The sequence below is a fragment of the Coturnix japonica genome, chromosome Z (genome assembly GCF_054131305.1).
Source record: "Coturnix japonica strain WE chromosome Z, WE-NBRP24, whole genome shotgun sequence".
Classification (NCBI taxonomy): Eukaryota; Metazoa; Chordata; class Aves; order Galliformes; family Phasianidae; genus Coturnix; species Coturnix japonica.
Genome location: NC_140702.1, coordinates 2,566,246 through 2,578,822, shown reverse-complemented (window position 1 = coordinate 2,578,822; position 12,577 = coordinate 2,566,246). Strand labels below are relative to the sequence as shown.

The 12,577-nt window shown below is 48.9% G+C and overlaps 2 protein-coding genes across 2 annotated transcripts; both read left to right on the top strand.

Moving 5' to 3' along the window:
- Positions 1-271: 271 nt before the first annotated feature.
- On the top strand, positions 272-6,747 carry LOC146753451 (rho GTPase-activating protein 32-like). Its single transcript, XM_085530523.1, has 14 exons — positions 272-459; positions 1,317-1,388; positions 1,735-1,857; positions 1,970-2,047; positions 2,232-2,313; positions 2,584-2,727; positions 3,145-3,247; positions 3,408-3,540; positions 4,033-4,112; positions 4,220-4,327; positions 4,594-4,733; positions 5,218-5,410; positions 5,770-5,915; positions 6,235-6,747. The coding sequence occupies exons 1-14, from the start codon at positions 361-363 to the stop codon at positions 6,657-6,659; spliced, it is 1,926 nt and encodes a 641-aa protein (XP_085386649.1). The 5' UTR covers positions 272-360; the 3' UTR covers positions 6,660-6,747.
- Positions 6,748-9,834: 3,087 nt separating this feature from the next.
- Positions 9,835-12,302, top strand: LOC146753450 (obscurin-like). The gene is made up of 2 exons (XM_085529271.1): positions 9,835-9,988; positions 11,761-12,302. The coding sequence occupies exons 1-2, from the start codon at positions 9,901-9,903 to the stop codon at positions 11,904-11,906; spliced, it is 234 nt and encodes a 77-aa protein (XP_085385397.1). The 5' UTR covers positions 9,835-9,900; the 3' UTR covers positions 11,907-12,302.
- Positions 12,303-12,577: the final 275 nt, after the last annotated feature.

Below are 12,577 nucleotides of genomic sequence, written 5' to 3'. Positions count from 1 at the left end.
TACTTTATCATGTAAAGAACAGAGTCATTGTGCAGCTTGTGAATGAATTGATTCACGCCTGCTGATTGGTGCTGTTCTCTACAGGGAGCTGCAATGGAAATGGACACTTGTGGTCCACTGTCCAGCCCCCTCCCGTGTTGGATTTTCTGGGCTTTGAGACACGTCTTCCAGATGCACTTTGTGTTATTTCTGATGTGTGACCTGTTGAGCTCCAGCCCCAAATGAGGATTCAAGTACTACCACCGCAGTCCATTGGGACTGTAGTATTTCTTGCTAAACAGAATTCGTGTGCACCCGTGTCTTTCGTCTGCACAAAGGATCTTGCAATCATCTCTGTCTGTGTTTCTTTTAGACCCAGAGATGGAGCAGAGAGGAACACAGACTTGGGTGGATCTTCATTCAGGAGCAGGGACACGTCATGCTCATCTGAGGTGTCTGGCTGACAACAAGAGCAGAGAGGTAAGTTTCATAGGGTCGCGTGCCCATTTTATTTTATTTTTCATTCATGATGCATAGAGGCGTTCCCCAGACAAAGTGAGCATTTCTCAACTGGACTTTCTAGAAATGAGCTAGGCAGTGAAAATGGGTTTGAAGCATTCCTAAGAGCCCCGCAAGAGAATGCTGAGAGTTAATCTGGCACCCTCCTTTGGAAACGTCCGTTGTCTGTCAGCTCTTCAGCTGTGCCCTAACACCTCCCATTGCGCTGCCACACCAGGATAGAATTCCAAGCCCACACTGAGTCCTGGAATGTTGTGGTGCCGTGTTGGAATCAGATGTGACCACGTGGTCTTGGCTCCCCGCCTTGTGGGGGGTCATGGTGGACCAGGCTGTTGGCCGTTGGTGATGTCATAAGCGGCTGGAATGAGGGGAGGAGCGGTGCGTTCTGTGTTCCTTTGTGGGTGAGGTAGTGGTCGGAGTGGTTGGTTGTCTTGTTGTTGTTGTGCCTTTAGTGCCGTTAGTTAGTGCTGTTAGTTAGTTAGTGCCGTTAGATAGTTAGTGCCTTTAGTTAGTTAGTGCCTTTAGTTAGTTAGTGCCATTCGTAGTTAGTTAGTGCGGTTCGTTAGTTAGTTAGTGCTGTTCGTTAGTTAGTTAGTGCCATTAGTTAGTTAGTGCCTTTAGTTAGTGACTTTAGTGCCTTTTTCTTCACACCGTCGTGTGTGAAGATAGCTTGAGGTCATCTCACTGCCAGGTACGTGCCATATTTTTTCCCCCCGCATGGTTTTGCCACAGGGTATGCAAGGGTAGTTCTGAGGAAATGTGTCCATACTGTGCTGTGTGAATAGAGAAAACAGAAGTGTGTTTCTGCTCTGTTCCAGCTCTTCACTCTTGCTGTGATGGGTGCTGCGTGCAGTGGGATCAGCCGTGAGCCCGAGGTGGCGGCGACAGAGGTACAGTATGAAGTTGTGGCTGGTCTTTGTTCCCTGTGTTGAGCCATTAGAAGGAGCTGCAGATGTATTCTCCTGCAGGAAAGAATGGGCCAAAAAGGGCCTGGCCAGCTGTCTGCGCCAGTGCCATTGCTGATTAGTCTGGGTAGAGAGAGATGCATCTTTGCATGGCCTGGCAATGCACGCCAGGAAGAGAAATAACTGTGATGAGACATGCAGCTCCTTCTGAAGTGCTCCTGATAAGGACGGAGTGCATTTACTGCAGCTTTCTCTGCAGATGTGCTTCTCACCTTGAAATCCTCCTGGTTTGTCCGCAGCTCCTGACCACGGTCTGTTCTCTGTTTTGCAGGCTGATAACATGCGGAAGCCGCAGCTGGAGCGTGCTGTGTCATCTATTAATGTTCCAGCTATTGCGGCAGCCCATGTTATTAAGTCCTACGTCGCCCAGGGGCCGGGTGAGCTCTCCCTTGAGGTAAGCAGTTAGAGGCATTCCTTGTTGTCATGCATAGAAGAAGGCAGTCGTTTGAGATCTGTTTTCCTACCAGATTTGCTGAATGTGGGATTGACGTTTCAATCTCTTGCAGGTCGGAGACCTGGTGAGCATTGTTTCTACGCCACCAAAGGAGCTGAGCCCCTTTTGGAAAGGCAAGCGTGGCTTTGAGGTAGGCACACGTTTGTGACTAGAGAGCACAACTTTAGTAGAGTCAGGAGTCTCAGGTTGGAGCTGCTCTGCCTGCACAGGATGGCTTCTGGATGCAAACGGTTGCCCTGTGTCGGTGTCAGAGGACCTTCCCTTTCACTCTGGGTTCGGTCTAATGCCCACCTGTCTTTTTGTTCTTATTACAGGTTGGATCTTTCCCTGGTGAGTGCGTGGAACTCATCAGTGGAAAAGTTCCCGAGTCCCTGGTCAATTCCTTGCCAAAGCCAGGTACATATGTTACGTTTGATTATGCGGGTTAGTAAAATGGGGTCAGAATGTGGCTTTAAGGGGGTTCGTTAATGCCCAAGTTCAGCAAGCTTAGCAAGAGTACTGCATTAAGCTCCTTGGGCACCTCCAGGAATAGGGAAAATCTGTTCTTGCGTGTCCTTGTTGGGAATGCTCTTCCCGTTGTTACATGGCCTGTCAAATGCATTATGTTCAGCCTCATCCAACCGAGCCAGGCCTGAAATGAACTGGTTTCTTTGTTTTGTTGTGCAGTGCCAAGGAGACGGGGCAAGCTCATCCCCTTCCTTCGCTCCTTGGTGACGGCCCGCTCCAGGAGAGCAACGGAGCCGGAGCCGAAGAAGGAAGGGGTGTTTGGGTGTGACCTGGGGGAGCACCTTCTGCGCTCTGGCCGTGATGGTAAGGAACAGCCCATTCCTGACATCTTCCTCCGTTGGGCATGTAAAGGTGAAAGGGGGATCATAGCCAGCAATTGTTTCAGTCTGAAAATGCAGGAAGCCTTCTGGCCACAAAGTGCATCCTGCATCCTTTTTGTAGCTCTTCTGGTCTTTCGATTCCTGAGGGAGCTGTGATGGGACTTGCAGTGTCTGTGGCTTTGCCAGACTTACTTTCTCCAGGCTGTTGATATGTCGTGGCATTTCTGGAAAGCCAAGAACACATCTCTGTGCAGTTTCCTTACAGCTGTCTCTGCCAGCTTTCTCCTCTCTGGAGGAAGCAAGCGGTAGCCCGGCTGGGCTTAGAGGATGGGATGTGAGAAGGGCGCGGCCTGAAACAGGACTTAAGAAGCTGAGCTAACTGCTGGCTCTTGTTCTGTAGTCCCCCAGGTCCTGCAGAGCTGCACTGAATTCATAGAGCAGCATGGCGTAGTGCAGGGGATATACCGCCTGTCCGGCGTGGCGTCCAGGATCCAGCGACTACGGTAAGAGTGCTGCGACTGACACAGCTGTCAGTAGGGGCCCGTGCCATGCTGCAGGCGTTCAGAGGAACCCCTTCCTTTCCTTGACTGTATTCTGTGTGGCTTTGGACTTGTTTTCGTCTTTCTCAAAGCCCTCTGCCCAATTCTGTTTCCTTCTCTGCAGCCATGAATTTGATTCGGAGCAAGTTCCCGAGCTCAGCGTCCGAGAAATTCACAGCGTGAGCTCCCTGTGTAAAATGTATTTCAGGGAGCTCCCAAACCCTCTGTTAACCGACCAGCTGTATGACAAGTTCTCGGTAAGCTCAGGGCAGTGTCTTGGTAAAGATATGTACCTCTTCCCGGGGCGTCCTGGCTAGTGGCTGCAGCAGTGCCCCAGCTCTGAGGTCTTCTTTCTGTTAGCCCCATGAGGCATGTCTTTGCCACATCCTGCCTCTCACTGATGGTACTTGTAGTGCCAGGAGGTGCTTATTTAAGCTATTCACAATGCTAGTGAGAAATCCCTTTCCTTTGTTGTTCCCCAGCTATTGGTAGAATGGGGTTAATAGTAAATTGTAGATGAATGCGTGCTGTGAGGAGCTGTGCTCCACAATGAGGCTGTAAAGACCTCAGAGTTTGCACTGCTTGGCCTTGATGGCACAGGCTGCGTGCTGCTGTGTTCCCCTGATGCCTCTTGGAAGGCATCGAGTCTGCCTCGGTGCTGACCACCAGCGCGCTGTTTCCATTGTTCCCAAACCTGTGGCAGCTCTCCAGCCTGACTGGTGTCTGAATCCCTTCCTGCCTTTTTCCAGGACGCTGTTGGTGCTGCAGAGGAGGAGCGGGTGCTCAGAATGAAGGATGCCATCCAGCAGCTGCCCGCTCCTCACTACAGGTCAGTGCTGCACTCGGTCTGCTGAGCTGGATGAAGTTATGTTTGTTTTGTGCACTGCAGCACGGCTTGCTTTTTGTTGCTGAACATCTGCCTCTCTTGTTTTCCAGGACTCTGCAGTACCTAATGAAACATCTGGCAAATCTGGCAGGGAACTGCTCCGACACCAGCATGGACGCTAAGAATTTAGCGATAGTGTGGGCTCCAAACCTCTTAAGGTAAACTTCTTTTTTCTGTTTCAACACGATGCTTAGTTCTGCTCTCCCCCAACCCCAGGGGCACAATTTCTAGATGACAGTTTCTACTCACTTGTTTTGCTGGGACTGCTGTGTCCCTGATCATCCAGGAGAATTTCATCAGTGGCATCGCTGTTTGCCCACTGCGGAAGTCTCCAGAGCCCATCTTGACAGTTTTTGGCTACAGAAATTCAGACTTGGGGAAATGATCTTGGGGAAATGACTTGTAAGATCTGCCTTTTCTTCAGATCCCAGCAGAGCCAGTCAGCCTGCTCCAATAGTGAAGCTGCCTGCATGGAGCTGCAGACACAGACAGATGTTGTGGAGTTTATCATCAGCCACGCAGATGTTATCTTCTGCTCCGAATCTACACCAGCCGTGGGAGAGGGTGAGCATCTTCCTCCATTAGCTCGATGTTGATCTGAAACCTTGATCCAATTCTGGTCTTCTCCAAGACCTTTGAAAATTATTTTGCTGTCGAGGAGACAGCAGGCTTCTGGGCTTAGATTAGCATATGGCACCCTGTTGCTGGATCCTTAGTGTGTCCAAACCCAAACCTTACATGGAGAAAACTGTCACTGCCGTTTAGGTGTTCTTCATGCAGGTGAAGTTTGATTGTAATGTGGCAGCAAAGCTTTCTGAGATCCCTGCCCCCTAGTTTTTCTAGGCTTTTTGTTTGCCTGTTTCGATACAGAGAGCTGCTCTTAATTATGACTGTGTCCTTTGCCACAAGCATACTTCTGAGCACACGGTTATTTTGAGCTCCTCTTCGGTGAGTGGCTCTGATATGCAAGTCTGACAGAAATGCAGAACTGGGATGGCTGTGCTGCTGCTTTCTGATCCTCCGTCTTACCTGTGGTTTTCCCTTGCAGGGCACAGTTCTCTGGCTGGGCCCAAGTCTGTGTCTCCTGCTGCAAAGCTGCTCACGCTGCAGGAGGCACAGGCTCAGATAAGCGGCCAGAGAAGCTCTCCCACTGCGACTCGGAGCAGTGAGATCGAAGTGGAGGAAGGCCCCGCAGCTGTACCGGGGGCCTTCCACACTGTCATTGATTTTCCATCTAAAAGGTAAAGAGGACTTCCCATTCCAGCCCCTATCTTCATTGGTTGGGTGGGTTTTATTGGTTAAATATTTGTCCATTATATATATATGAGCCTGCCAGCTCCTGTCCTGTCCAGCTGTGGAGCCTTTACTCACATGCTCTGCATCTCGATTGACATGGTTGAGAGGAATGTAGCCAGCAGGACTTGAGGGCTGAGCTGTAGGAATGGAAGCATCCTCTGCTGTTTGAAACAGCGTGTTTCTAAGCTGTGTTTCAGCAGAAAGCAGACAGTGCCGGGAATGGGCAACTATTGGCAAGGGCTTGGTGCAGCTCTTCCCTCACCCTGCACCATGACTGACAGCATGCTCTGTTTTCTCTCTCCAGAACAAGTTCTCCCAGTAGGAGGGCAGAGTCAGCAGCTGGCAGTTGGTGTTCGTGCTTCTGCCTGCACAGACCATCCAGTGTGGCCGAACACCAACTGCAGAGCAGCGCCAGGGAGCCCTCTGAAGCTGAAGTCGTGGTACTGGCAGGTAAGGGTGCAAATCCAGCTTTCAACACACTGCTTGTCAGCAACACAGGTAGAAATGATGCTTTGAGTGGGCTTGTACCTTTTTCTGGTGTTCAAGCCCGTGCCTGACATCTTCGGTTGACCCCTGTCTTTCCCAAATGAGTCTCTTGTCAACACAAGAGCTGGGCCTGCATGAGGATCACTTTCAAGGCAGTGACACTGTTGCTAGAAGCCTATTTGCTTCTGCCCACCACCACTACATAGCCAAATGGCAAGAACCTCTTTCATGATTCATCTTGTGAATGTTCGACACTAACCGCTGTGCATCTGTTCCTTTGTAGGTGAATCGAGTCCTTGTGTAACGCCAGGACGCAGCACTTATTATGATGCAGCATCCTGTGCTTCAATCAGTATAGAGGTGTTAGGAAGCACAGGATGCTGCAGTTCAAGTGACAGACTTTCATACGAAAGCAACGACGAAGAGAATAATGTCATCCTTGTTGAAGCCGTAATTCATCCCATACCTGCTGAATCTGCTGACCTGAGCCTGCCAGACACCACAAGCACCAGCTTTGATGGTGACCCAGTGCCTTTCGAGGACGGCGCAGCCCAAGCACAACCCGAGTGCCCCAACAGCAACACCATCATGCAGGCTCAGGTCAGCGTCACCGAGGAGAAGCCAAACATTTTGGAGGGGGATGTAGAATCAAACCATGAGTCCCAGGCTACAGAGGGCAACAGCACGACTTCTGAGCCACTCTCGTGAGACAACAGAGGATGAGTCCCATCATTCCGCCACACCTCACATCCCCTTTTTTCTACTATTGAATAAAGGCACGTGTGTGCTCAATCAACGCCTTGACTGAATTCTGAGTCTTCATTCGCAGAGATTGGGATGAGTGCAAGAAACATCAAGGCAGCTCACCTTGGAACGCTCTGGCTGTGGGGTGCGTGCAGGGACACTGTAACCATAGAATCACAGAATCACAGAATTACCCAGGTTGGAAGGGACCTCAAGGATCATGTAGTTCCAACCCCCCTGCCTAGCAGGGCCACCAAACATACACATTTACTAGATCAGGTTGCCCGGAGCCCCGTCCAGCCTGGTCTTGAACACCTCCAAGGACAGGGCATCCACAACCTCACTGGGCAGCCTGTTCCAGGACCTAACCACTCTTCTAGTAAAGAACTTTCCCCTAACATCCAACCTAAATCTTCCCTCCTTCAACTTAAAACCATTTCCCCTAGTCCTGCTATTATCAGCCCTTTCGAAGAGTTTACTCCCCTCCTGGGAGTAAGTTCCCTTCAGGTATTGAAAGGCTGCAATGAGGTCACCCCGCAACCTTCTCTTCTCCAGGCTGAACAAACCCAACTCCCTCAGCCTGTCCTCATAGGGGAGGTGCTCCAGCCCCCTGATCATCTTTGTGGCCCTCCTCTGGACCCTTTCCAAAATCTCCATATCTTTTTTGTACTGAGGGCTCCACACCTGGACACAGTACTCCAGATGGGGCCTCACAAGAGCAGAGTAGAGAGGGACGATCACCTCCATATCCCTGCTGACCACCCCTCTCCTGATGGAGCCCAGGATCCCATTTGCTTTCCGGGCTGCCATAGCACACTGCTGGCTCATGTTAAGTTTCTCATCTATCAGGACCCCTAGGTCTTTTTCAGCCGAGCTGCTCTCAAGGACAACTCCTCCCAGCCTGTACAGGTGCCTGGGGTTCTTCCAGCCCAAGTGCAAAACCTTGCACTTTGCCGTGTTGAACCTCATTAGGTTCACCCGAGCCCAGCTTTCCAGCCTGTCAAGGTCCCTCTGAATGGCATCCGTTCCCTCCACCGTATCGACTGCACCACTCAGCTTGGTGTCATCAGCAAACTTGCTGAGGGTGCACTCCATTCCCTCATCGATGTCATTAATAAAGATGTTAAAGAGCACCGGTCCCAAGACAGACCCTTGAGGGACGCCGCTCGTTACCGGCCTCCACCTGGACATAGAGCCATTGACCACCACCCTCTGTCTGCGGCCTTTCAACCAATTGCTTATCCATCTAGTTTTCCACCCATCAAATCCACCTCCCTCCAATTTGGAGATGAGGATGTGATGGGGGACCATGTCAAAGGCCTTGCTCAGGTCCAGGTAAATGACATCGGTCGCCTTCCCTTCATCCACCAACGCCGTCACTCCATCATAGAAGGCCACAAGATTAGTTAAGCATGACCTTCCCCTGGTGAAGCCGTGCTGGCTGTCTCGGATCACATGCTTGTTCTTTATGTGATCAAGCATGTTGTCCAGGAGGATCTGTTCCATAATCTTCCCAGGCACAGAGGTGAAACTCACCGGCCTGTAGTTACCCGGGTCGTCCCTGCTCCCCTTCTTGTAAATGGGAGTGACGTGACCCTTCCTCCAATCATCCGGGACCTCACCTGACAGCCACGACTTCTCAAATATGATGGAGAGCGGCTCAGCAACCACCTCAGCCAGCTCCTTCAGGACCCTGGGATGCACGCCATCTGGCCCCATAGACTTATACTCATTCAGTCTAAGGAGGCACTCTCGGACTTGCTCTACCCTTACAGTGGGGAGGGATTTACCTCCTTGGTCCCCACATGGAGGTATGGGGGTGCAAGACTTAGGGACGTGAAAAAGACTAGAATCCTGGCCACCAGTGAAGACCGAGGTGAAGAACTCATTCAGCACCTCAGCTTTCTCTTCATCTGTTGAAGCCATTTCTCCTTTTAAATTTACCAGAGTAGGTACGCCCATTTTGGCCTGTCTCTTCTGGCCAATGTACCTGTAGAAGGTTTTCTTGTTGTTTTTCACATCCCTCGCCAAGTTCAGTTCTGCCTGCACTTTGGCTTTTCTGATCCCACATCTGCAAGTTCGGACGGCATCCCTGTATTCTTCCCGGGTGACACAGCCTTGTTTCCAGAGCTTGTACACCCCTTTCTTCACCCTCAGTTCTCTTAGCAGGTCCTTGCTGAGCCATGCCGGTTTTCTACCTCTCCTGCCCACTTTCTTAATCAGGGGAATGGAGACCTCTTGTGCTGCCAGGAGGGCATCCTTGAACAGTAGCCAGCTCTCCTCAACGTCCTTATCTTTGAGGGCAGCGCGCCAGGGGATCTTGGCCAGCATTCCATTGAGAAGCTTGAAGTCTGCTCTTCTAAAGTTGAGCATCCTGGTCCTGCTCTTTGCCAGGCCCACATCGCTTGAGATCACAAACTCAACCAGGGCATGATCGCTGGAGCCCAGGCATCCTCCAACCTTGACGCCTTTGATGATCTCCTCAGCATTGGTGAGCAGCAGGTCCAGCAACGCTTGACCTCTGGTCGGTCTGTCCAATACCTGAACCAGAAAGCTATCATCAATGGATTCCAAGAGCCTTCTGGAGCTCTTGCAGCTCGCCGTGTGGTTTTCCCAACAGATGTCCGGATGGTTGAAGTCCCCAACTCCTGAGGTCTTGCTGCACAAAATATTGTCGGTTGGAGTACAGTCTTGAGCTTCAACTCTAACACAGAAATTCTCAGCCAGGATTTTGTAGCCTTGTTGTGAACTGGGTTTTAGGGTGAAATCTCAGTTTTCTTTGCACCTGACAGTGTGAGAATTTGCTCTGGCACTTTGTGTACCTCCCCGGTGCTCAGCTGTTCCTTCCCTTACTTGGGGATAACGTCATTTGTTCAAGGTGATGTCCAAACGAGCTTGTTAACAGTCCTCCGCAGTGCTTTAAGCTGTCATAGGTCAGCCAGAATTTATGCATGTTCTATAGCCATTCCTACATGTTGAAAACACTGCACTGTGCTTAAGCTTCAGCATATGTTCCAGTAAGCACAGTTCCATTAATTCTAGGGGAGTGGGTGAATTAAGCATAGATCTGAAGGCTGCATTTGCTCAGTGCAGAGATGGAAGGACTAATGGAGATCTGACTTGATATTTTCCCTTCTAGGATGGGAAGGAGCTGCGTCAAAGTAAAAATGTGTGCATTACTTCCCAGGGAAATAAGAGAAGTCTCATGATTCACAAGTGTGAATATGAAGATCAGGAAACATCCACGTGCCAAGCAGCTGAAGACAAGACACCAGCTACCCTAAATGTTCATGGTAAGTTTAACTGAAAGAGCAAATAAATCCTCTTGTGGTGTTTTGCACCACAGGAAGAAATGCTTCATGGGCAGTTTGGGCATTTCTTGGTTAGTCATTTTGGATACCTTTCTCTTTTTTCTTTATGCTTATGACAGATTTTCCCTCCGTGTGTTGCACTGGTTAAACCCCAGTCTGTAGCTCATCAGCGGGCTCTGAAGCATCAGACTGGTTACTGAACACACGGGTCTGCTGTGCCCTGGTAGATGCCACCTTCCAAAGGGACGTCTGAAAGGGTGTTTATTTCTGATTTCCTACTAGATGCTGTCCTCATGTGGCCACTTGGGTTCAGTGTTTGCATGAACATGAACATGTGTCCTGTCCCATGACTTTGGTGAACTCTTATTTTCTCTCTCAGTCTGCAACCAGGTTGGGTTGCTGTTTCAGTACTGGCTGTTTTATCATAGTAGCATAGTTTCGTGCGGGTTGGAAGGGACCTTAGAGATCATCAAGTCCAACACAGGGGTTCGAGCCTCTTCTGTAGCAGAGCGGCACTTCTACCACTTGCACCACAGGGGGGGATTCGAACGCATATCATTCAATGAGTGTTTTGACTCTGGAATGATTAATGACCAGGCTGTGAGCAACCTCATCTAGCTGTGAATGTCCCTGTTTATTGCAGGGGAGCTGGGCTAGATGGCCTTGAAGGGTCTCTTCCAATTCTAAGGATACTGTGATTCTAATCTGCTCTCCCCAGCAATTAAGCTCTTTTACTCAATTCGCTCAGCGTTTGAAGGATTTCCTCTTTCTCCTTTCTTTTGCATTTGGTGGATGTTTTTTCCCCAGTATAAACATCTGATGTGTGAAATAGAAGATAGATAAAAGGAGTCAATAAAACAGGAAAATCAAAAGTGTTCAGCAGCTTATCCTTTTAATACTGTGGCCTGCTGTATGAGCTCTGCTCCATGTGAGGGTAATGCCAGTTTTCCAGCTTTAGAAGAGCTGCATCCCAATTACTTCATATGATATCAGTCCCACCCATGGCAATGCAGGCTGTCCCTCCTGTTCCCTGTATTCTCCTACTGATTAGTTCAGAATTCCATAAAGCGTATTCATTCAACAGACATGAAACCGCTTTAGTTTCTATATTGGTGTTGTCAGTACTGGTAAAGATTTATTGATCCCTCTTTAAAAATCTGAAAGCAACTGGAAATGTCTCAACTTCTGTATCACGTTGTTCTGTTTTGCCTGTTTAATTGCAGAGAAGACTGCTGTCTTCATGAAGTCTGGAAAATTCCCATTGCTTCTGATGTAAATGTATCTCATTTTGCCATGAAAATCACCAAACACGTCAAGAATGTCCTGGAAATGTTTCCTTTCTAAACATCCCTAAAATGGAGAAATGGTTCGAACACCAGTAGGGGTAGGATGGAAACAAATTAGCTAATAGAAACATTTCTTGTCATAGGCAAAACCCTTTTTCTCACGCAGCATCCTAGATTTGTCCTCTCTGTTAGGTTTTTCCCTCTGTAGCTCATTGAATCTTCATTGTGCTCCATGGACTGAGCTGCTCTCCTTGTAGTTCTTCCAGAGCAAAGCCAAGAGATTCACGTCTCTTTTTTTTTATAGCTTTCTGGTAATTCTGAGTGTAGAATGTCTTAGAGAATACATCAGTAAGGAACGCAGCCATGTTCTGCAAATCCTGAGTTAAAACACCAGGACTGCTACTCACATCGGTTACAAATGCCTTTTCTCCATATAAACCTCATACTAACCTATCTCTTATCTTCCAGAGCTGAATATTGGCATTAGCAAACGGCTGAAAAACACTGAAATCCAGGAGGTAGAAGATTGCACTTTTGAATGCATTCTGTCCCATGAAAGTATTGATGAGTTCAAGTGGACACTGAATGGAAGCAGAGTGGAAAGTGGTGGGTAATTTAAAGCTTCTGACGTGGGTTGGAAATAGACTCTCCTCATCAAAAGTGTGACTCCTACTGACGCTGGGGAAGTTGTTTTTACTGCCCGTGGTCTAACCTCCAAAGCCTCTCTGTCTGTGAAAGGTAATGAGATGGGAGAGATTCTGGGGTCTGATTCCTTCAGCTGTCTCCTGATAAGTTTATTGTGAGAGCTAACTTATAATGTGGTTAAAGTGAATAGCAACCTTCTACTTGAACCTTGAAGCACTGAGAATTTCTCTTAAAAATAAGTGAAAGGAGGAACCATTTTACACAAATGTGAGAACTACCCAAAGCACTGGGGTAGTGTTGGAAATGGGCATCTCACTCCAGCTTGTTCCATTACCAGTAATTCAGGAATGATCTGTTGAGGGAACTGTGGGAGCAAATATCCTCTAAGTATAAGCTGAAGGGATGGCCTTCACATCATCTAGCTGTACAACAAATTCCTATCTAGAACATGTGCATCTGAGAGCATCATCTGAGGCTCCCAGTGTGATCAGTGGAGAGAAGGAAGAGGCAGTTTTCAGACATGGTTCATCATCCTCAATGGGGTAGATTTAAGACAGAATAAATGGTGCCTTGAATTCTATTGTCTGTACTTTACAGATTACTGCTGGCTGTAGGATGGCCTCTGCTGCAAGTGCCTCTC